Source organism: Larimichthys crocea, chromosome XIV, assembly GCF_000972845.2.
Source record: "Larimichthys crocea isolate SSNF chromosome XIV, L_crocea_2.0, whole genome shotgun sequence".
NCBI lineage: Eukaryota > Metazoa > Chordata > Actinopteri > Sciaenidae > Larimichthys > Larimichthys crocea.
This window is the reverse complement of record NC_040024.1, coordinates 13,984,468-14,006,261: the sequence shown is the minus strand read 5'-3', so window position 1 is coordinate 14,006,261 and position 21,794 is coordinate 13,984,468. Positions and strand designations below refer to the sequence as shown.

General features: G+C 48.2%; 2 protein-coding genes across 2 annotated transcripts; both read right to left on the bottom strand.

Moving 5' to 3' along the window:
* Window positions 1-342: 342 nt before the first annotated feature.
* Window positions 343-15,591, bottom strand: rbm46 (RNA binding motif protein 46). The gene is made up of 10 exons (XM_027287752.1): window positions 15,561-15,591; window positions 13,632-13,862; window positions 13,357-13,537; window positions 13,120-13,276; window positions 12,390-12,519; window positions 11,583-11,680; window positions 10,037-10,424; window positions 8,246-8,445; window positions 7,290-7,392; window positions 343-1,143 (listed from the first exon to the last, which is right to left on the bottom strand). The coding sequence occupies exons 1-10, from the start codon at window positions 15,574-15,576 to the stop codon at window positions 1,118-1,120; spliced, it is 1,530 nt and encodes a 509-aa protein (XP_027143553.1). The 5' UTR covers window positions 15,577-15,591; the 3' UTR covers window positions 343-1,117.
* A 1,375-nt stretch (window positions 15,592-16,966) lies between these two features.
* LOC109137012 (lecithin retinol acyltransferase) lies at window positions 16,967-20,502 on the bottom strand. Its single transcript, XM_019254076.2, has 2 exons — window positions 19,661-20,502; window positions 16,967-18,133 (listed from the first exon to the last, which is right to left on the bottom strand). The coding sequence occupies exons 1-2, from the start codon at window positions 20,222-20,224 to the stop codon at window positions 17,981-17,983; spliced, it is 717 nt and encodes a 238-aa protein (XP_019109621.1). The 5' UTR covers window positions 20,225-20,502; the 3' UTR covers window positions 16,967-17,980.
* Window positions 20,503-21,794: the final 1,292 nt, after the last annotated feature.

The following is a 21,794-nucleotide window of genomic DNA, read 5'->3' as shown; positions in this document are numbered from 1 at the left end:
ACATACTTTATTCTGCATATAAATAAGGGCCATGTCTTATGTAAGAGTCTGATTAACTCCACTTTGTGTTACCTGGAACTTCTTAATAATCTCTCGCTCTTTTTACACGCTGGAACAAATCGTGAAGAAGGAGAACATGAAACTGGCCAAATTAGGAAACATGGGAAAAACACATCTAATGGTTCAGTTTAAAGCAAAAAGAAAAGAAGGAAAAATATCTTAAATCTGCCTTCAGAGCCTTTTTTTGTCTTCCAGATGACTGGAGCTTTAATAATCTTCCGAAACACAGCTGTGAAGTGGGTCAGGCAGATCTCTGATGACCAGAGGCTCAAAACATCTCGCTTTTTTATTTTGGCCAATTAGGAGACATCCAAAAAAGTGGATCTGTTCTCCTTCGTCCTCCTCCAGCTGACCGTTAACTGTAACATCATTGTTCTTTAAGGCGCTCTTCCTCCGCTTAGATTACTCAGGTTAACACATGAAAGGAATCAAAAAAGACAAAGTCTCCTCCCGCCTCGCCTCTCTCCTCTTGCTTTTAGTTCTCTCCAGAGATGAGTGGTGTAACGGGAACATGAAAGGAAATGGAAATCTTTTTCTACCACTTCTCTGTAATTCCCTCTAATGGAGCTCTGTACTCTTTAAACTAGCAGACTGAAACATTTTAACCTCAAACCGACAGTATTAACGCGGGCAGAAACAGAGAGGGAAAGGATGGACTGTTTTCTCATGTTTGATGTAGAAACTCTGACATCACGGCAGAATTGTGTAAAAGTTAAAGATATAAGATTGATTGACTTTGGTCGTAGGAAAATGAAAACGGTGAGCAGAGGAGGGGGCTGACACTGACATTGAACAGAGGTGGACACAAGACTTTTTATCAGCTGGACTTGTGTTTTCATAAACGCTGAACGTCTTTTTGGTTACTACTTTTCTAAACCAGACGCGATAGAGAGAAGAAAGCGAAGCGGAAACTAAATATTGTCCTCCCTCATCTCTGACTGGAACAAACAGATGGAGGACTCGCAGCACGTCCTACAAACACTGCGGGGAAAATAATCACAATAAAGACAGTCCTGCCTTGTGTCGTCCTTCTTGTCCTTGGATTGTCTTCTTGCCGCTAAATCTCAGACGTGAAATGTCCTCCTGCAAAAACAGGAGACAGAACACATTAAAGACCTAGAGGATGCAGAGAAACCTGCTCCACAGATCCTGGAGGATCAGAAGAACTCATGAAGCACAGGTGTAGCTTTACAGTCTTTAGTTTCAGCTTCGGACACAACTTAACTGATCTGTTAGAGACTAGTTAGTGAACACAGAGGAGCGTTCAGCTTCTGAAGAGCCAGATTTTATCCTCAGCAGCTAAAAGAGCCAATGTTGGACTCACACCTGGCTCTGAAGCCTCGTGTTCGGCACTGCTGGAGCCAGAAGAGAGCACATTTGGAGAGCTCGGACCTGCTGCTCGGTTCTGTTTGACAGTTTGATCCGAGTCTGCTGAGCCTCGTGTGTCGAGCTGGACTCTGAATGAGACCATGGCTTACTACATGAACATCAGGCTCTGTAGGAGAAGACTTGAACCTAAAGACTGGGGCCTCGAACTGTTCACTGAGCGGATAAATCAGCTGAGAGGTGACGCTGCCCCCTGCTGGACCGGAAGATGCAGCTTTGAGACAGTGACGCTCTGTCCACTGATTATAAACTGTGACTGTAGGCTTATTGGAAATGTTAATTAGACCAGCTCATTACGGTAATTCCCTTAATTACAGTTAAATCTTTACTTGATTAGTGTTGCATATGAGAGGAATCACTGCAGATTCAGAGGTTTGACCAGCTGGCACAGCTGAGCTGGCTCCAGAACTGTTTACACCCATGACCACCCACTGATCCCCTCAGGACCCTACAGGACTGACATGGACATGTGATGAAGGTCTTCACTGCAGCATGGACATGTGATGAAGGTCTTCACTGCAGCATGGACATGTGATGAAGGTCTTCACTGCATGAACATGTGATGAAGGTCTACACTGCAGCATGGACATGTGATGAAGGTCTTCACTGCAGCATGGACATGTGATGAAGGTCTTCACTGCAGCATGGACATGTGATGAAGGTCTTCACTGCAGCATGGACATGTGATGAAGGTCTTCACTGCATGGACATGTGATGAAGGTCTTCACTGCAGCATGGACATGTGATGAAGGTCTTCACTGCAGCATGGACATGTGATGAAGGTCTTCACTGCAGCATGGACATGTGATGAAGGTCTTCACTGCATGGACATGTGATGAAGGTCTTCACTGCAGCATGGACATGTGATGAAGGTCTTCACTGCAGCATGGACATGTGATGAAGGTCTTCACTGCAGCATGGACATGTGATGAAGGTCTTCACTGCAGCCGATGACATGTGATGAAGGTCTTCACTGCAGCATGGCATGTGATGAAGGTCTTCACTGCAGCATGGACATGAATGTGAAGGTCTCACTGCAGCATGGACATGTGATGAAGGTCTTCATGCAGCATGGACATGTGATGAAGGTCTTCACTGGCATAACATGGACATTTGATGAGGTCTTCACGCAGCGCATGACATGTGATGAAGGTCTTCACTGCAGCATGGACATGTGATGAAGGTCTACATGCAGCATGGACTGTGATGAAGGTCTTCACTGCAGCAATGGACATGTGGATGAAGGTTCCACTGCGCATGGCAATGTGATGAAGGTCTCACTGCAGCATGACATGTGATGAAGGTCTTCACTGCAGCATGACATGTGATGAAGGTCTTCACTGCAGCATGGACATGTGATGAAGGTCTTCATGCCAGCATGGACATGTGATGAAGTCTTCACCGCAGCATGGACATGTGATGAAGGTCTCACTGCAGCATGGACATGTGATGAAGGTCTTCACCGCAGCATGGACAGTTGTGAAGGTCTACACTGCAGCATGGACATGTGATGAAGGTCTTCACTGCAGCATGGACTGTGAGAAGTCTCACGCGCATGGACATGTGATGAAGGTCTTCACTGCAGCATGGACATGTGATGAGTCTCACTGCAGCATGACATGTGATGAAGGTCTTCACTGCATGAACATGTGATGAAGGTCTTCACTGCATGAACATGTGATGAAGGTCTTCACTGCCGCATGGACATGTGATGAGGTCTTCACTGCAGCATGGACATGGATGAAGGTTTCACTGCAGCATGACATGTGATGAAGGTCTTCCCTGCAGCATGGACATGTGATGAGGTCTTCACTGCAGCATGGACATGTGATGAAGGTCTTCACTGCAGCATGGACATGTGATGAAGTCTTCACTGCAGCATGGACATTGGATGAGGTCTTCACTGCCTGACATGTATGAAGGTCTTCACTGCAGCATGGACATGTGATGAAGCTTCACTGCAGCATGGACATGTGATGAAGGTCTTCACTGCAGCATGGACATTGTGAAGGCTTCACGCAGCATGACATGTGATGAAGGTCTTCACTGCCATGGACATGTGATGAAGGTCTTCACTGCAGCATGGACATGTGATGAAGGTCTTCACCGCGCATGGACATGTGATGAAGGTCTACACTGCAGCATGGACATGTGATGAAGGCTTCACTGCAGCATGGCATGTGATGAAGGTCCACGCAGCATGGACTGTGATGAAGGTCTTCACTGCAGCATGGACATGTGATGAAGGTCTTCACTGCACATGGAACTGTGATGAAGGTCTTCACTGCAATACATGTGATGAAGGTCTTCACTGCATGAACATGTGATGAAGGTCTTCACTGCGCCTGGACATGTGATGAAGGTCTTCACTGCAGCATGATCTGCCACATAATGGATGAAGGTCTTCACTGCAGCATGGACATGTGATGAAGGTCTTCACTGCACGCATGGACATGTGATGAGGTCTTCCCTGCAGCATGGACATGTGATGAAGGTCTTCACTGCATGAACATTGATGAAGGTCTTCACTGCAGCATGGACATGTGATGAAGGTCTTCACTGCAGCATGACATGTGATGAAGGTCTTCACTGCAGCATGGACATTGATGAAGGCTTCACTGCATGCATGACATGTGATGAAGGTCTTCACTGCAGCATGGACAGTGATGAAGGTTCACGAGCATGGACATGTGATGAAGGTCTTCCGCAGCTGGACATTGATGAAGGTCTACACTGCAGCATGGCATGTGATGAAGGTCTCACTGCAGCATGGACCTGTGATGAAGGTCTTCACTGCAGCATGACATGTGATGAAGGTCTACACTGCAGCATGACATGTGATGAAGGTCTTCACTGCGCTGGACATGTGATGAAGGTCTGTAAACTCTGGTTATCACAGTAAACCACAGATTGACGCTGTCTCACCGTCAGAGAAAGCGACTGGGAGCTGATGTAGTGCCTCTGTCTCTGGAGGGAGGAGGGGTGAGCGTGGTCAGAAACGACAGGGAGGAGAGGTGGAAGGGCGACGGCGGGGGAGGAGGAGGAGAGAGGCAGGAGGTGAAGGGGGGGGGTGCGAGCGGAGGAGGGGCTGCTGGGAGAATCACAGGAGGCTCCATTCAGGAAGGACGAGTCTGGAGGAGAGGAGAGAGAGGAGAGGGAGGAGAGGAGAGAGGAGGAGAGGAGGGAGAGGAGAGAGAGGAGAGAGGAGGAGGAGAGAGGAGGGAGAGGGAGAGCGGAGAGGAGAGAGGACGAGAGGAGGGAGGGAGGAGAGAGGGAGGGAGAGGAGAGGGAGAGGAGAGAGAGAGCGAGAGGGAGAGGAGAGAGGAGGAGAGAGGGGAAAGACAAGGAAGAAGAGCTTGATTCCCTACTGCCATCAACGTCATTCAGACTAAACTGGACGTAGTCTCCGTGACGTCCCCGCAGACTGTCTAAACCTGGACGTAGTCTCCGTGACGTCCCCGCAGACTGTCTAAAACCTGGACGTAGTCTCCGTGACGTCCCGCAGACTGTCTAAAACCTGGACGTAGTCTCCGAGACGTCCCCGCAGACTGTCTAAAACCTGGACGTAGTCTCCGTGACGTCCCGCAGACTGTCTAAAACCTGGACGTAGTCTCCGAGACGTCCCCGCAGACTGTCTAAAACCTGGACGTAGTCTCCGTGACGTCCCGCAGACTGTCTAAAACCTGGACGTAGTCTCCGAGACGTCCCCGCAGACTGTCTAAAACCTGGACGTAGTCTCCGTGACGTCCCGCAGACTGTCTAAAACCTGGACGTAGTCTCTGAGACGATCCAGCTTCAAGTGGTTTAAGCCTGACTGTTGAACTGTTTAATTCACAGAATAATTCTAATTCAAACAGTACTTGCAGTTTTGGTCGGAGTAAAATCACATTTCATAATTAAACTGTAAAGATTCATCGTCTGTGTGAGATCCTGCAGGGACGGAGGTCTGCAGCAACAGGACGAAGACAGATAAAGAATGCAGGAGGAGGTGGAGATACTCTGTATGTTTGGGTTGGGCTCTATCACTGGCAGACATATTCAGCTCTCTGGAGCTGCGAGCGTAATAAAAAATGGATGCAGCGTAAGAGAGTTTGATTTAAAGCGCCGAGGCACTCTGCAACTTTTCAAAGTCACATCTCGTGTGTAAAAAAAAAAACATTTTGAACTGCGGCGGGTCGGTTTGTGGTCGCTGCTTCCTGAGAGTTCATTAAAAAACATTTGAATTACAAACGTCGACCTCTTTGTGCTCGGAAATGTTTCCTCTGTGTGGCTTTTACTTCCAGCTCAAGCTTCAACCCCCGAGAAGACCAGTTCATTTTCAGAGGGACGGTATTCAGGACACGGCAGCTGTGTTACAAGAAGTTTGTGAACAATGTTAGAAATGTTAGAAATCCACCATCTGTTCAGCGGTCGTGTATCTGAGACGTCGTGAACGTGGCCTTCCTTTCCGTCTAACCTTTATTTGACTACGTCCACATGAAGATGGATGACAGGACAGCTCCCCAACCTGGAGACAAAACACCTCGATCGCACCTGCTGGCTGAAGTTAAGTTGTCTGTTCACGCGTTCGCTGTTTGGATTTATTTCGTCGTTTGAGGAGGTTTCACGTGACTCGTGTCCTGACTGACAGCTAAAACAAAAAGAATATTCAGGCAGAGTCTTGATGTCTTTCCAGCCGCCACGCCATCACGAGAACATCATGAGAACGCCTAAAAAACCTACAGCGTCCAGATGAACCACACCATAACGAGGCTGCCTAACGAGATCCAAATATTATGACCTGCTCGAGGAGTTCGCTCTCGTTGTGTACGGTGTGACATCTCTGCTGTATCCTCGTGGTGTACGTGTTAAACACTAGAAGAAGAGGAAATGATGTGAATCTTAATAAACGATGAAGGTCAGATGAAGACTACAAATGTAATAACATGAGCTGCTTCAGCTCGAGGCTGCGGAGACGCAGCCGGTCCTGTCTGAATATAAATGAAGTGTTTTAAAAGGCGCGCTCCTGCAGGACGGTAGATTATGAGCGGCTCATAAAAACTCTCATATTTACTGTACCGACACTTTCCTTTACGACGCCTCTGCACCAGAGTAAACGATATAAACTCTCGAGCTGCGACGAAACAGACGGTTAAACCAACAGAAACCAAAGAGCGACTTTTACGATATTTACGGGACTCGTCACGGTTTAAACAAACTCCTCCGAGACAGACTCTGTCACCGCATCAAAACTTTGACGCTAAGCTCCTCCACAGACCAGCTCACCTCCGCTCAGGTGACTTACAGCGTGCGTCCAGGTGAAACAAGCAGCAGACACATCACACTGTACTTGTGTACTTGTCCAACAGTGGACACCGTCGTTACACAAGCCAACAGGGGACATTAAAACTACTGCATCAGTGTAACAATATGATTTATATGATTAAAGCTCTTTGATATTAATGCATGCAGCCAAGTTACTTCTGATTACTTCTTGTAATATTTGTGTCGCAGAGCAGTAAACAAACACTTGTCTTTAAAGGTTTTAAAAAGTAGATCTGCAGTAAGATTTTGTTGTTTTTTTTGTTTGTCCCCACTTGGTTGGTGTATTCGGACAGTTCACCGTTGGCAAAGTAGCAAGGTGTGTCAGTATATGTGTTCTGGCGATCCTGTCCAACAGTGGACTTCACTGTTCTTTCACGTTCACCAACAGGAGACCTCCAAGCAAACAGGGGACCAAACAAAGTCTTTGCAGTAAACGAACACTCATTAGGTGAAAGAATGGATACAGACAGGTAAACAGCAGGTCACAGTGTGTGTGTCTGTGTGTGTGTGTGTGTGTGTGTGTGTGTGTTGGACAGTACCCAGGGTCCACAGGGCGTTCTGTGCAGCCACCTCTTTGGCGTCATCCAGCTGCGCACACAGCTTGTCGGACATGAAATTGCTTCGTGTTGACGGGATCACCACCTGCGCACACACACACACACACACACACACACACACAGCCTTTAGGTCCTGAGTTTCTTTGTTTTTAATAATATCCATAAAGATGTATGTATTTATACAGTGTGTGTAAAATGCAGTTTGACGTGACGTGATGTGAAGGTGACGTGATGTGAAGGTGACGTGATGTGACGTGAGGGTGACCTGACGTGACGTGAAGGTGACGTGACGTGACGTGACGTAAAGGTGACGTGACGTGACGTGAAGGTGACGTGAAGGTGACGTGAAGGTGACGTGATGTGACGTGACGTGACGTGAAGGTAACGTGAAGGTGACGTGACGTGACGTGACGTGAAGGTGACGTGAAGGTGACGTGACATGAAGGTGACATGACGTGAAGGTGACGTGGCGTGACGTGACGTGGTGTGGCGTGACATGAAGGTGAAGTAAGCTGAGCTGAAACAGCGTGACGTGACACAGGTCAGGTATGGTGAGATGAGGTGAAGCGACATTAATGGATGTCAGGTGAAGTTTTGTCCTTTGTTAAAAACTGAATAACGTGACCGACAGGTGAACCAACTTTACAAGTAAAGTTTTGTACAGTGGATCTAATCAATGCCAGCATGAAGGGCGGTTCAGTAAAAGCTTTAAAGTCCATGTGAGAAGGTTCGGTGTGGTGGAAGACCGAGTGAACCGAAGGGAAACACAACGCAACATCCCATTACTTTTTATTTGTGGGTGCACTAAACGACCATCTGCTGGTCCTGAGGACTCTCTACATCGATCGCTGTTGAAGCGAGGTGAAGCCCTCGGCGTTACCGCCTCTCTGACCTCGTTTAAAAGTCTGCATGTGTGTCTTGGATTTAGTGTAAAGGACCTTGTAGATGAGCAACAGCTTCCCGTCCTGCCCAGGTGTGGAGTACAGGTGGTACTCGGGTGGTGACCAGTAGTTTTTGCGGCAGTAAAGCTCGAGCAGACTGACGGCCGAGCCGATCTGACTCTGATCCAGAGCCTGGAGGCTGGTGGGGGACAGGGGAGTGCCCGGGATCAGGGGGACCACACACCTGTCCGGGTCCTCTGTGGACAGAGACAAACACATTATGCAGAATTAAGAGTGTGGACGCTTTGATTGACAGGTGGGTGTGGTTACAGGCTCCTGTCTCTGCTGTGACTGAACGTGGACTCATTAAAGCGTTGTTAATGAACGTGCTCGTTAAGAGCCGGGTGACTCAGATCTTTAAAGCTCTCTCTCTCGGTTTATCAGCCTCCACGTCTCCGTCCGTCCAGAAATCTGCCTGGCTGCTTTCTGTCGGCTCGAGCACGTTACGAGTTTCTCCGAAGCTGGAAACCGTTTGAGACTGGAGTGGACGCGTGTTGTTAACGCAGCGTGTAAACACCGTTCACGCTTGAACCGCCTGTCACATCTGCGTGACCTTCTTCATTAGCTGTCGGTAAAACAAAACACTTGAGCTGCTGGAATCGCCGTGATATACGAAGCATGTCCAGTTCTGCTAATTATGTCGTTAATTTAGACGAGCATGTCAGGACACATTGTCAAACCAACAGTGACAACACATCTGACGTCATTCAGATCAATTTCATGTTTCGAATAAGTTTTGGAGCTTGATGTTCAGTTGTTAATGCTCTTCTTCATACTTAACACTTGGCTTGAGGCTCATTAGTTGCTTATTTTCTGGGTTAAAGTCCTCGTGAAGGCTGCTCACCTGTACTCTGGACTATTTTAGTTTAGAGGGCTCAGGGGCAAGACTGGACCGGGTCCGGGCACAGAGACCAACAAGACGGATTCAGCAAGATTAGAAAAAACAGGTCGATCAATAATGATTCTACAGAGCCTGACGGAGCGGTTGTTACTTAATTACCGTTAATTAGAGTCATTGTGTTTATGTGTAACTGAACGTCGGGCAGCTTTTAATTCATTCAGCTGCTGGACCAGAAGCAGCTCCTTAAATCTCCACCTCCATTAATCCCTCCTCACGTCCTACACCCTTTCCTGTCTCCACCCAGTGCTCCTCTCTCCACTGTGCAATGAACTCCCAGAATAAATCTTTAATTTCTCACGAATCTACCTCATATACGTCTCCGCCGCCTCTATCAAAGCAGGACATCTTTCCTCTCATGAATTATTTCACAGTCCATTTGTGAGAGCGTTTTCTCATTTTCACAAAAAAAAAGTCTGCGGGGGCCGACGGGAAACTGCAGTTTGGCTTCGTCACCAGACGATTATCAGCACACGAGAACAACTCGATGAATGTGGTTTGTAATGGATGAGACGAAGTCTCAAACCTGCCAGATGAAAGCTCGTCACGTTGGATTTTTACAGGCAGACCTCATCTGAAGCAACACGACGCTCCATTAGAGTTAATGTACGAGCACATTCTGCACATTCTGATTGTTTGGGTGGTCGGGCTTTCCTGTTACTGTTGTGATCATTACTGTGGACACTTTTTAAAAGAAGTTTTCCAGAGGCAGAAAAATGTCTCGACCGAGACAGAAATCTCTCGACGTGTCAACGTGAGATTCTAACATTTGTAGGCATGTGTCCCTCATATCTGATGGTTCTACTGTGGACAGACTGTCCAAAAACAACAACTTTACTTTGTCCACGTCAAGATATTTGGTCCTGAACTTTGTGAAAGTTTGTCCTCACCAACTGCTCCGGTGTAGAACGGGCTCCCGGGGCGTGCAGGGTGGGACATCGACCTCAGTGAAGAACATCCGTCTCCCATCATCCCTCCTTCTCCTCCTCCTCCTGCTCCTGCTTCGTTGTTTCCCAGGTACCCCCTGCAGTTGTACCTCCTCCCAGCCATACCCCCGTCTTTAATCCCGGGCGGTTTGGCCAGCATCACCTCCACGCTGACCCCGTCAATCTGCGCGCCGTTCATGAGGCTCAGCGCGGTCACGGCGTCGTCGCGGCAGCGGTAGTGGACGAAGGCGTAGTTGGTGACCTTTTTGACTCGCTCCACGGAGCCCGGTTTGAAGCGGGAGAACTCCAGGCGGAGGGTTTCTTCAGTGGTGCTCAGCATCAGGTTACGCACCTGGAGAGGACACAAACAAACAAACAGTTATAAAGGTTTGATTGGATTGTGTCAGTACGTTGTGGGTCTTCAAGTCCTGCATATTTTCCCCTGAAAAAGTCCAACAAAACAGAACTTTGGTGACGTGTGGGCCAATCTGCACCACCCACCGACCCTGATCCAGAACCTGATTATTGTAGCTCCAAGGGGCTGATCCTTGGAGACGTCCTTGGAGTCTTGCTTTTCTTGTCTTTTCTCCACCGCCCACAGTCCCACAGTGGGAAGACGTCAGCTAAATTGACCGTCCAATTGTTCCAAACGCTGATGGAAACACGATTAGGTGGACTGCTTCCTCTGGATTGGGAGGAAGTTGCTGCCCCAAGCGACGTAGTTGAAGTGAAATGGACTGGCAGGTTGGCGTGGAGCCAGCTGTACTGCAGGACCGTCAAGGCAAAGCAGTAGAGTCACTGCTCCTTCGTGTCAGTATCTGATCAGGATCCTCCTAGGCGCCTTCCTTAGGTGTTGTCCCGGGAACATCCAAGAAGACCCCGGGTCAGACCCAGAACTTGCTGCAGGGACTATATATTTCATTTGGCCTGGGAACGCCTCAGGATCCCCCAGGAGGAGCTGGAGTGTGTTGCTGATGAGAGGGACATCTGGAAGGCCTCGCTAAACCTGCTGCCACCGCAACCCGACCCGAATAATCAGAAGAAAATGTACGGACTACGAAACCACGACCTTTGCTGCTCGTGCTTCAGACTTCTGTTAAATGATGCTCTCTGATATCTTGCTGTGATTACCAGCATGATTTGTAGTCAACAAGCTTGTTAGCTGTAGTTACTGTGAATCAGTGCAGCGCTCACTCAAACCACACAGAGGGTTTGATGCTCCTCTGGGCTCCCTATGCTAAAAATGCACCCCCCTCTAACAAATCCGTATGAGGCCTTTGGGCTTGTATCTCGGCGTTTCAGAGTAAAAGCCTCACAGTAATTGATCCTCTAGAGGGCGAGCAGCTCCTCACCTCGGAGCTGAACGAGCTGCTGAATATTTCACTGACCTTTTGGCGAGCCGGGCAGGAGGTCCTGAACAACTGGAGTGATCCAGAATTTAAGAAAGTTTGTCCCGGACAGTCTCAAGAGGTATTTTTCTGGGGACTCAAGGACGGACTCGTTTACTTACATAAAGGACTCTGACGCGCTGCATGACCTCCTCGTCTGCATCTTTCTCAGGCACGGCCCAGTTCACCTGGATGGACTGACCCCACAGCTGGAAGTTTCCTGTTAACACATCGGAGCCACAAAGTTTCCAAAAAGCGCACTTATAATTCAACATGTCAACAAAAGACAAAGTTTCACAGTGAGGATGTATGTGATGTTTCATCGTTGGTCCAGCAGGTCACACAGGTCGTCTGATCAGGACTGAAGAACGACACCGTCGAATGTTCTGCTGTCTCTGTTGAAGCCTTTAAAAGCAGCTCGACATTTCTCTCACCTTCTGTCAAGTTGTTATTGTCTGTTATTACTTGTGTTATTGTTCCCTACTTTCATTTTAAACGTTTTAAACGTCTCTCGTGAGGCGCTTTGTGAGCTCGCCCTGAAACTGTTGCAGAAGAATCAGACTCTTTAAATCTGAAAGTGTTGGGAGGTTTCTAGAAGTTTGAACTTCAAGTTAAATTTGAGACATTTCAAGAGCTGATGATTGATATATTGATACATTCTGACAGGAGACTATCCAGGTGGATTCATGGACTAAACTCTGGTACTTCACCTGCTGTGTTCTGACTTTGTTTATCTCATGAGCCCAGTCTGCTTCTGTAAAATACTGACATGAAGAAGTTTCATTTGGTTTGTGGACCATAAGTCTACCTGTGCTCTGGGTTCTACCTCCCCCTGCTGGATAAACTTAGGAACTGACCCAGAGTCAGAACATGTAGAAGATGACGTGTAGATCTACAGCTGTGTTAAAGGTGGATGCAGAGAGTCGTACCCGGGATGAGCTTCCTCCTGGCCATGGCTGCAGCTTTGTGGGTTTCATACTCGACGAAGGCGAAGCCTCGGTTTTTGCTCTTATCCATGGGGCTCGGAAACACGATGACATCCACCACCCCGTCTGTCAGCTGACCAACAAGGAGAGGTGGAGGAAACGTCAGAGGCAGAAACATGTTGATGATTCCTGACGTCAGAGGAGGAAAAACAAGTTTTCTGCACTTTCATTGTGTGATACGCCGCGCATCGATCAGCTGCCCAACATTATTAACTGAAGTCAGTGAAAATATGAGGTCAGGAGGTCGCTCGGCGCTTTGGAGTCACCAATCCAGACCAGAACGTGGCCTACGACAGACCAGAACGTGGCCTACTACCGACCAGAACGTGGTTTACTACAGACCAGAACGTGGCCTACTACAGACCGGAACGTGGCCTACGACAGACCGGAACGTGGCCTACAACAGACCGGAATGTGGCCTACTACAGACCAGAACGTGGTTTACTACAGACCAGAACGTGGCCTACTACAAACCAGAACGTGGCCTACGACCGACCAGAACGTGGCCTACTACAGACCAGAACGTGGCCTACTACAGACCAGAACGGGAAGTCTTAATTTGGAATCTCTGAGACCAGCAAAGGCAGAAAAACATCCCTTAATGAGTTAATTACAAGTTAATTTCACGTTCTTTCATTGTTGTGGTACGAGTGTTGGTCGGTGGTGTTCGTACCGTCTTCATCTCCTCCATGATCTCCTCCTTCTTCTTGTCTTTAGGGATGGAGCCGATGAAGAGGCGGCAGTTGTTCCGGCTCATGCACACTCCGAGGAACTTCCCTGGACGGATCTCGTGGTTGTCGAACATCTGGATGGCTCTCTGAGCCGCTTCTCTGGACCACAACACCGACCCGACCCCGTTAGGACCACGTTAAAGTCTTTGTTATAAAAACAGAGAGAAGCAGACAGCTACCTGTTGGTGTACATGACGAAGGCGTAGCCGCGGTTCTCCCCGCTGAACTCCATCATCAGCCTGAACTCGTACAATCTGCCGGCTCTCTCGAACAGCGGGACCAGCTCGTCTTCGTACATGTCTCTGGGAATCTTCCCCACAAACACCTCGGAGCCGTGCGGCGGTGGCGGACCCTCCCAACCTACAACACGCAAACATCCAGTTCACCAACGAGACCGCCGGACAAACGTCAATCTGGGCTGACCGCTGCTGGACCAGTCTGTAAGATGACTCACCTGGCGGCGGCCCTCCGTACATCCTCTGTCCGTTCACTTGCACCATGTTGTACCCCGTCTTCTCCATCAGATCGAGCAGCGCCATCTGTTTGGCGCAGGACGCGATGAACTCGGCCACGCCCACCAGCGGGCTGACTCTGCCGGACGCTCCCTCTGCCTCGCCATCAGACGCCCGGTCGCTGTCTGCCTCGACAAACGAGGCGTTCGGGTCACGTGACAAAAGCAGAAACACTGAAATTTAACGTTAGAGCGCCGTGACGAGCTCATGTTAGCTCAGTCTGTTAGCTGCTGTTAGCTCATGTTAGCTCTGTTTGTTAGCTGCTGTTAGCTCATGTTAGCTCTGTTTGTTAGCTGCTGTTACCTCATGTTAGCTCTGTTTGTTAGCTGCTGTTAGCTCATGTTAGCTCTGTTTGTTAGCTGCTGTTAGCTCATGTTAGCTCAGTCTGTTAGCTGCTGTTAGCTCATGTTAGCTCTGTTTGTTAGCTCTGTTTGTTAGCTGCTGTTGCTCATGTTAAGCGATGTTAGCTCATGTTTCATGTTAGCTCTGTTTGTTAGCTGCTGTTAGCTCTTTTAGCTCTGTGTTAGCTGCTGTTAGCTCATGTTAGCTCTGTTGTTAGCTGCTGTTAGCTCATGTTAGCTCGTCTGTTAGCTGCTGTTTAGCTCGCAGTCTTGTTAGCTGCTGTTAGCGCTCATGTTAGCTCTGTTTGTTAGCTCATGTTAGCTCAGTCTGTTAGCTGCTGTTTAGCTCTGTTAGCCTGTTTGTTAACTGCTGTTAGCTACATGTTAGCTCAGTCTGTAGCTGCTGTTATTTAGCTCATGTTAGCTCTGTTTGTTAACTGCTGTTAGCTCATTGTTAGCTTGTTTGTTAGCTGCTGTTAGCTCATGTAGCTCAGTTGTTAGCTGCTTTTAGCTCTTGTTAGCTCTGTTGTAGCTCTGTAGTCTGTTAGCTGTTGTTACTGCTGTTAGCTTATGTTAGCTCAGTCTGTTAGCTGCTTTTAGCTCCTGTTTAGCTCAGTCTGTTAGCTGCTGTTAGCTCATGTTGCTCTGTTGTTAGCTGCTGTTAGCTCTGTTAGCTCTGTTTGTTAGCTGCTGTTAGTTATGTTAGCTCAGTCTTGTTAGCTAATGTTAGCTCTGTTGTTGCCGCTGCTAGCTCATGTTAGCTCAGTCTGTAACTGCTGTTAGCCATGTTGCTCATCTGTTTGTGCTTTTCGCTCTGTTAGCTCAGTTTTCAGCTTGCTTTTAGCTCCTTGTTAGCTCCTCAGTCTGTAGCTGCTGTTGCTCAGTCTCTGTTAGCTGTGTTAGCTCATCTTCTTACTCCGTTTGTTTACCGTAGTCAGTTTATTAGCTTTCTAACCTGAGCATGATTGTAGTTTTAATTTGAGTGGTTTTGACAAAGATTACTATGTTATTATTTTACACATGACGACTGTGATTCTAAATCTGTCAGATGTCAAACCAAACCAAATGACATAAATAAATAACATAATTTTATTCCACAAACTTCAGTTTAAACTGAGCTAACGTCAAAACTTGACTTCAGTTTCAGCTCTAATTTAGATGAAAGTTAAAGAACACAGCACCTCCTGAGTTCGAGCTTATTAAAAAACGTTAATAAAGTTTAAACAAACAAACAAGACGAGCTACAAAGCTAGCACGGAGTTAACACGGAGCTAACACGGAGCTAAACAGAGCTAGCACGAAGCTAACGTCAAATACTTTGACTTCAAGTTTCAGCTGTCTGCTATTTTTTATTATTAATCTAATTTAGATGAAGTTAACAGAACACAGCACCTCCTGTGTTCAAACTTTAAAATACGTTAATAAAGTTTAAACAACCAACAACAAGAAGAGCTAAAAGCTAGCACGGAGCTAGCACGGAGCTAACGCAGAGCTAGCACGGAGCTAGCCTGAGGAACGTTGCCTATTCCCCTGCTCCGTCCGACATTTTGTCTGAACGACTCCGGAACGACACAACGAGACTGCAACCAACAACGGCAATGCTCGCGCCGCTGGGACTGACAGCGCGCCGGGGCTCGGCAGCCAACAGCAACGGCGATCGCGGCACGGAGGGGGACAAACAGAGGACACGGCCCTGTGAAAAAATAAAAAAAATAAAATAAAATAAAATAAAATAAAAAAAATAATAAATAAAATCAAACAAAATTAATAAATTAAAATAAAATAAAAAAAATACTTAAATTAAAAAAACATCAAATACAAAATTATAAATAAAGTAAGATAAAATAAAAAAATAAAATATATAATAGAACATAACAAAATAAATAAATAAACATAAACCCATAAACCGGTTAGCTCCTGTTTAACATTAATGCTTAAGATATAAATCAAAATATTACTGTGACATCTGTGGAAAAGTCAAATTTATATTCTGCAGAGATGACTTCATTGAAGAGAGAGTTTAATTCTTCAGACGTAAACATGTGCAGAGTTCTATGAGTCGTGTTTGTCGTGAGAATGTAACGTGTTGTTCTGGTGCTTAACATGGACATGTGCCTTAGTTTGGATAGAGCGGTCACTAACGAGAGAGATGTTGTACTGCGAGAGCAGAGCGTTCATACGGAGGCTCAGAGGGAAAAATGAATGCAGGAACACAGAGTTTCATTTCATTCAATCATTTCATTTCAAAGAGTAACCAGGTAAATAAGAAGTGGACAGTCTGTGAGTCTCGAGACTACGTCCAGGTTTTTAGTACAGTCTGCGGGGACGTACCGAGACTACGTCCAGGTTTTAGACGTCGCGGTGACGTGCAGAGACACGGTCCAGTTTTTAGACAGTCGGCGGGACGTCACGAGCCTACGTCCAGGTTTTAGACAGTATGTGAGTTCCGAGACTACGTCCAGGTTTTAGACAGTCTGTGAGTCTCAGAGACTAGGTCCAGGTTTTAGACAGTCTGTGAGTCTCAGAGACTACGTCCAGGTTTTAGACAGTCTGACGTCTCAGAGACTACGTCCAGGTTTTAGACAGTCTGCAGAGACGTCTCAGAGACTACGTCCAGGTTTTAGACAGTCTGTGAGTCACAGAGACTACGTCCAGGTTTTAGACAGTCTGACGTCTCAGAGACTACGTCCAGGTTTTAGACAGTCTGCGGGGACGTCACAGAGACTACGTCCAGGTTTTAGACAGTCTGGCGTTTTGGAGACTACGTCCAGGTTTTAGACAGTCTGTGAGTCTCGGAGACTACGTCCAGGTTTTAGACAGTCTGTGGGGACGTCACGGAGACTACGTCCAGGTTTTAGACAGTCTGTGGGGACGTCACAGAGACTACGTCCATAAAGAAAATGTAATCTTGTAACAAACGGCTCCAACACGCCCGCTCTGTTTCCACTTCCTTTATTTACATTCAAACTCAGTATAAAGTGTTACGGCGTCATAAAAATAAATTCTGTACAAAAGTTTGGGACTGTTAGAGAACAGTCAGGTCGCCATGATATCTACACATATTTACATGAAGAGCTTCACCGGGCTGCAGTGCAGAGGGGCGCCGACAGGAAGTACAGGGGCGCCGACAGGAAGCAGACGAGACGGCCGCCACAGTGAGAATGTAAAACGTGTTCGTGATCGAGCTCGGAAACAAGAACGTGATGGAAAAAAAGACTTCTTTAAAACGCTCAGTGTTCTCCAAATAAACAGGTTTCCATCTACAGTCCTGGACAGTGAGCTGAATCTTTTCAGGGTCAGTAACAGATCGTTGGTCTGCCCTCGCTGCTAACTAATGTGTGTCAGTCATTATTACGCTATCTAACTGAAGGTGTGAGCGTGTACAGCATTTCTGGCTTTCATATTTCAACTCAACACTCAAAGTTTGGTCGTATTTCCAACACAGAAGAAGAAGAACTGGCACGTAGCACGTCTACCTGTGAGATACGGGTGTTTGTTTGAAAACTTGATTATTACAGAAGCAATGTCTGCTCCGTGGTTTGCCGTCACGTGTCCTGTGATGTTGGGAAAAGGTTCTAAGTTACGCTCGGTCATACTGGAAGACAACAAATGCACAAAAACATCATTCACATCACTCCTTCAAAATAAAAGCAGTAATCATTCGGTTATCTTTGGTCTCTTCGTCGCCACACTGGCCTCAAACTGTTTCGGTTTTTGTTGCTAAGCGCTCATCACCTCACAAACCTGTCAGTCAAACAGTTTGGGTGGTGCTCGGTGATGTTTTCCCTTTTTCTTTTTCTACTGTCAGAGTCTTCAAAGTTCAGTCTCTACGGTGTTATTAGCAATAAAATGTAGTACCACAGTCAATGTATAAACTTTTTTGCAGACGACTCCTTCCTCTATGTGAGTCGTCTTCCGACATGGCTCAAACATCCATCCAATAGGAGCTCTTAGCTGGCCATCCACAGGGTGAAGGGGACGAGGAGGGCGGGCAGGGCCGTGCTGGAGGATATTCCCAAACACGCCATGGAGAGGAGTCCGAGGAGCGCCGTCAGGAGAACGTTACGCTGGTCCCGGATCAGCGACTTCAGCCACTCGCAGAACTGAAAGAGAAGAAACAATGAGCTGAAACAATTTTTTATTGTTTTATGTCGAACATCTTTGACTTCATATCGACACAGTTTCTTTATGTTCAAAGAAATCAGCCCATGAATCAAATATTTATATTAATTCATAACAACAGGCCACAGATCAGATCCAGGGGTCAGCTGACTCTGACTCGAGGTCTGGAAACGTCCCGGATTCGAAATCCTCAAACTCTACACGTCGATGAAGACCAGGTGAAAGACCTTTCACCTGGTCTTCATGAGTGCTGCTCGGAGAGCGAGGACGACCCACTTCAAGTGAAAGAACCTTTGTTTATTCAACAGTGGGGCCCCTCTAGGGCTCCCCCACCCGCCCCTGTAAGAGCTCCTGTTGACCCCCGGGGCCTCCCTCTCCTTTAATGAACCTGGAAGAGATGCAGGCTCGGCTCCAGTTTAGCGATTACAGGAAGTGAAACTCGATCTGCTGCACCACGGGCTGTCCCCTCCCCCATGTCTCTGATCATGTTGACATGGCGGACTCCACCACCACCACCCCCCCCACCCACCACCACCACCACCCCCCCCCCCCCCCCCCCATGAAGGACTGACAGCTTGTAATCGATCAGCTGGATGAACTAACTGCTGCTTCACATTAAAGGCCTCAGTTAGACCGCTTTTATTGTGAAACATCTGGATGAAAACATCTTCAATCCACCGAATAATTACAAAGATTTTTCCGACTTTGGAGACTCTGGAAAACTGTGAGCCGCCTCCGCCTCCTCCTCCTCCTCCTCCTCCTCCTCCATCATCATCATCAGTCTGGACTGGCTGTTTGGTTTCTGGCTCCGGGCTGAATGCAGCTCTTGTTCTCAGGACTTTTCCGAGGAGCCGACCCAGATTTTCCTGTCGTTTTTTTTTTTTTTAAAACATGCTGAAGCACTCAGGTGGAGTCGACCTTTGAGTTTGAGTTTCACCTTTTAGACCTCCACAGTCAAACTTAGAGACGTTTTTCTAACACGTGAGGCTGAAGAATTAAATGTTTTATGAAGTTTTTGTACTTTTTTTTGAAGATTTTTGAACTTTTTGCTTCAGACTCGTGGTTTTCCTCATCATGTATTCATTACCCAGCCTGTTATTATGATCTACTTTTGGTTTGAGGTTCTTTCTTTCCACAGTTTAAGAGGTCCACTCCTCCATCCTCCCCCCACAAGAAAACACTTTTTTTAAAACCTGATGCAAGACACAAAAACACCTTCACAGACCTCGAACAGAAGCAGCTTTGTGCAGTTTATGGGGCTGCACAGTCGGATATGAGCTCGTGTGGTGCGTAAAGGCGCACGGAACCAGACTGAGCTGTGTTCTGGTGCTCTTTGGGCTGGAAGGTTCTGGTGACACTGGTGTTAAAATGGTTCAAAGGTGCGTCAGTGTGAACGCTTCAATCTAAGCTCCGCGCGTCAAAGCTACATCAAAGCATCCGCCCTCAAAGCTGCGCGTAAAATCTGGCACCGCGCGCGTAAAAGGCGCCACCCGGTCCCAGACGCTCACCTTGTCGGTCTGCAGGCTCTGCGCCGTCCCGTAGCGGCAGTACGTGACGAAATGCTCGCAGTTGTTCCACAGCAGGCTGTAGGACACTGTGCCGACCAGGCGCTCCGCCCGCCGGGCCACCTCCTCTCCGGACAGCGGGCTGCGGCGCACCGCCCGGTCCATGGCGTTCAGCATGATGCCGGCTCCGTACGCGAAATCCTCCACCGAGTCCACCCGGATGCTCGCGCGCTTTGAGAGCACCCCGAGCAGCAGCCGCGTGTTGGTCACCATCTCCTGGATCTGCCTGGTGTCGGAGGTCAGCACCGGCAGGATGTCCGGGATGAGGTGCGCCACCCGGTTGTCGCCCAAGTAGATGCCGAAGTGGGTGAATAAAGTCCGCGGGACCTCGAGCAGGTCTCCCCGCTGGAACTTCTGCGGGGCTCCGGCGGGCTGCGGAGGAGAATCCTCCCGGTCGCAGCGTCTGGTGAGCGGCGGCTCTCCGCCCAGAGGAGGCGGCAGGCTGGACAGCTTGATGTGGGCGAGGAGGAAGAGCTTCTCCAGGAGGAAGGTGAGCGTGTCCAGCATGACTGCGAGCAGGGAGCACCGCCGAAGAAGAGGAGGAGGAGGAGGAGGAGGAGAAGGAGGAAGAGGAGGAGGAGGAAGAGTGTCTGTCTGTGTGTGCTGTCTGCAGGACTCTGCTCCTCTGCTCCTCTCTGCTCCAGCACGAGGGTTTTCCTCCTGCAGGGAGGAGGAGGAGGAGGAGGACCGCGTGACGTCACGGCTGCTGAGAGACACTTTAACTGACCTGATGGAGAGAGAGACAGAGAGAGAGAGAGAGACAGACAGAGAGAGAGACAGAGAGAGACAGACAGAGAGAGAGACAGAGAGAGAGAGACAGAGAGAGAGACAGAGAGAGAGAGACAGAGAGAGAGAGAGAGACAGAGAGAGTCCGGTTTTAAGACAGTCCTGTGGGGGACGTCAAAGACTACGTCCAGGTGTTCCCGAAGGTCGTGGGGACGTCACATGAGACTAACGTCCAGGTTTTTTAGAAGTAGAAGAACAGTCTGTGGGGACGTCAGTAGCTACGTCCAGGTTTTAAAAAAATAAATTAAAGACAGTACTGTTGGGACGTCAAGACTACGTTCCCAAAAAAGGTTTTCGTCACCGTCACCCCGTCAAGTCCCTGTGGGGACGTCACGGAGGACTACGTCCAGGTTTTAAAGCAGTCTGTGGTGACTTCAAAGACCTACGTCAAGGTTTTTCCGTCAGTCTGGGGGGGACGTCAGGAGAACTACGTCCAGGGGTTTAAAGAGACAGTCTGCGGACGTCAGGAAAGACTACGGCCAGGGGGTCAGGTTTTAAAGACAGTCTGCGGGGACGTCACAGAGACTACGTCCAGGTTTTATTAAGACATCTGCGGGACTCACAGAGACTAAGTCCCAGGTTTTAAGAACAGTCTGCGGGGACGTCACCGAGACTACGTCCAGAATTTTAAGACAGTCCGGCGGGGACGTCACAGAGACTACGTCCAGGTTTTTAGACATCCTGCGTGGGACGTCTGCAACGAGACATACGTCCAGGTTTATTTTCCGACAGGCGTGGGGAACGTCACAGAGACTACGTCCAGGTATTTAATTAGACAGTTCGCTTGGGGCGCAGCGAGACTACGTCCAGGTTGTTTAGTTATAACAGTCTGTGGGGACGTCAAAGACTACGTCCAGGTTTTGTCAGTCTGTGGGGACGTCACGGAGACTACGAGTCCAGGTTAAGACAGTCCGGCGGGGAGTCAGGAGACTACGTCCAGGTTTAGACAGTCTGCGGGGACGTCCTAAGACTACGTCAGGTTTTAGACAGTCCTCGGGGACATCACAGAGACTAGTCCAGGTTTAGACAGTCTGCGGGGACGTCACAGAGACTACTCCAGGTTTTTAGACAGGCGGGGATGCATCGGAGACTAGTCGCAGTTTTAGAACAGTCTGCGGGGACGTCATCACGAGACTAACGCTCATTGGTTTAGAACAGTCCTGCTGGGACGCACGGAGACCTACGTCCAGGGTTTTTAGACAGTCTTGGGGAACGTACAAGACACGTCCAGGTTTGCACTACTTCGGGGGACGTCAAGAAGACTACGTCCAGGTTTTAGACAGTCTGTGGG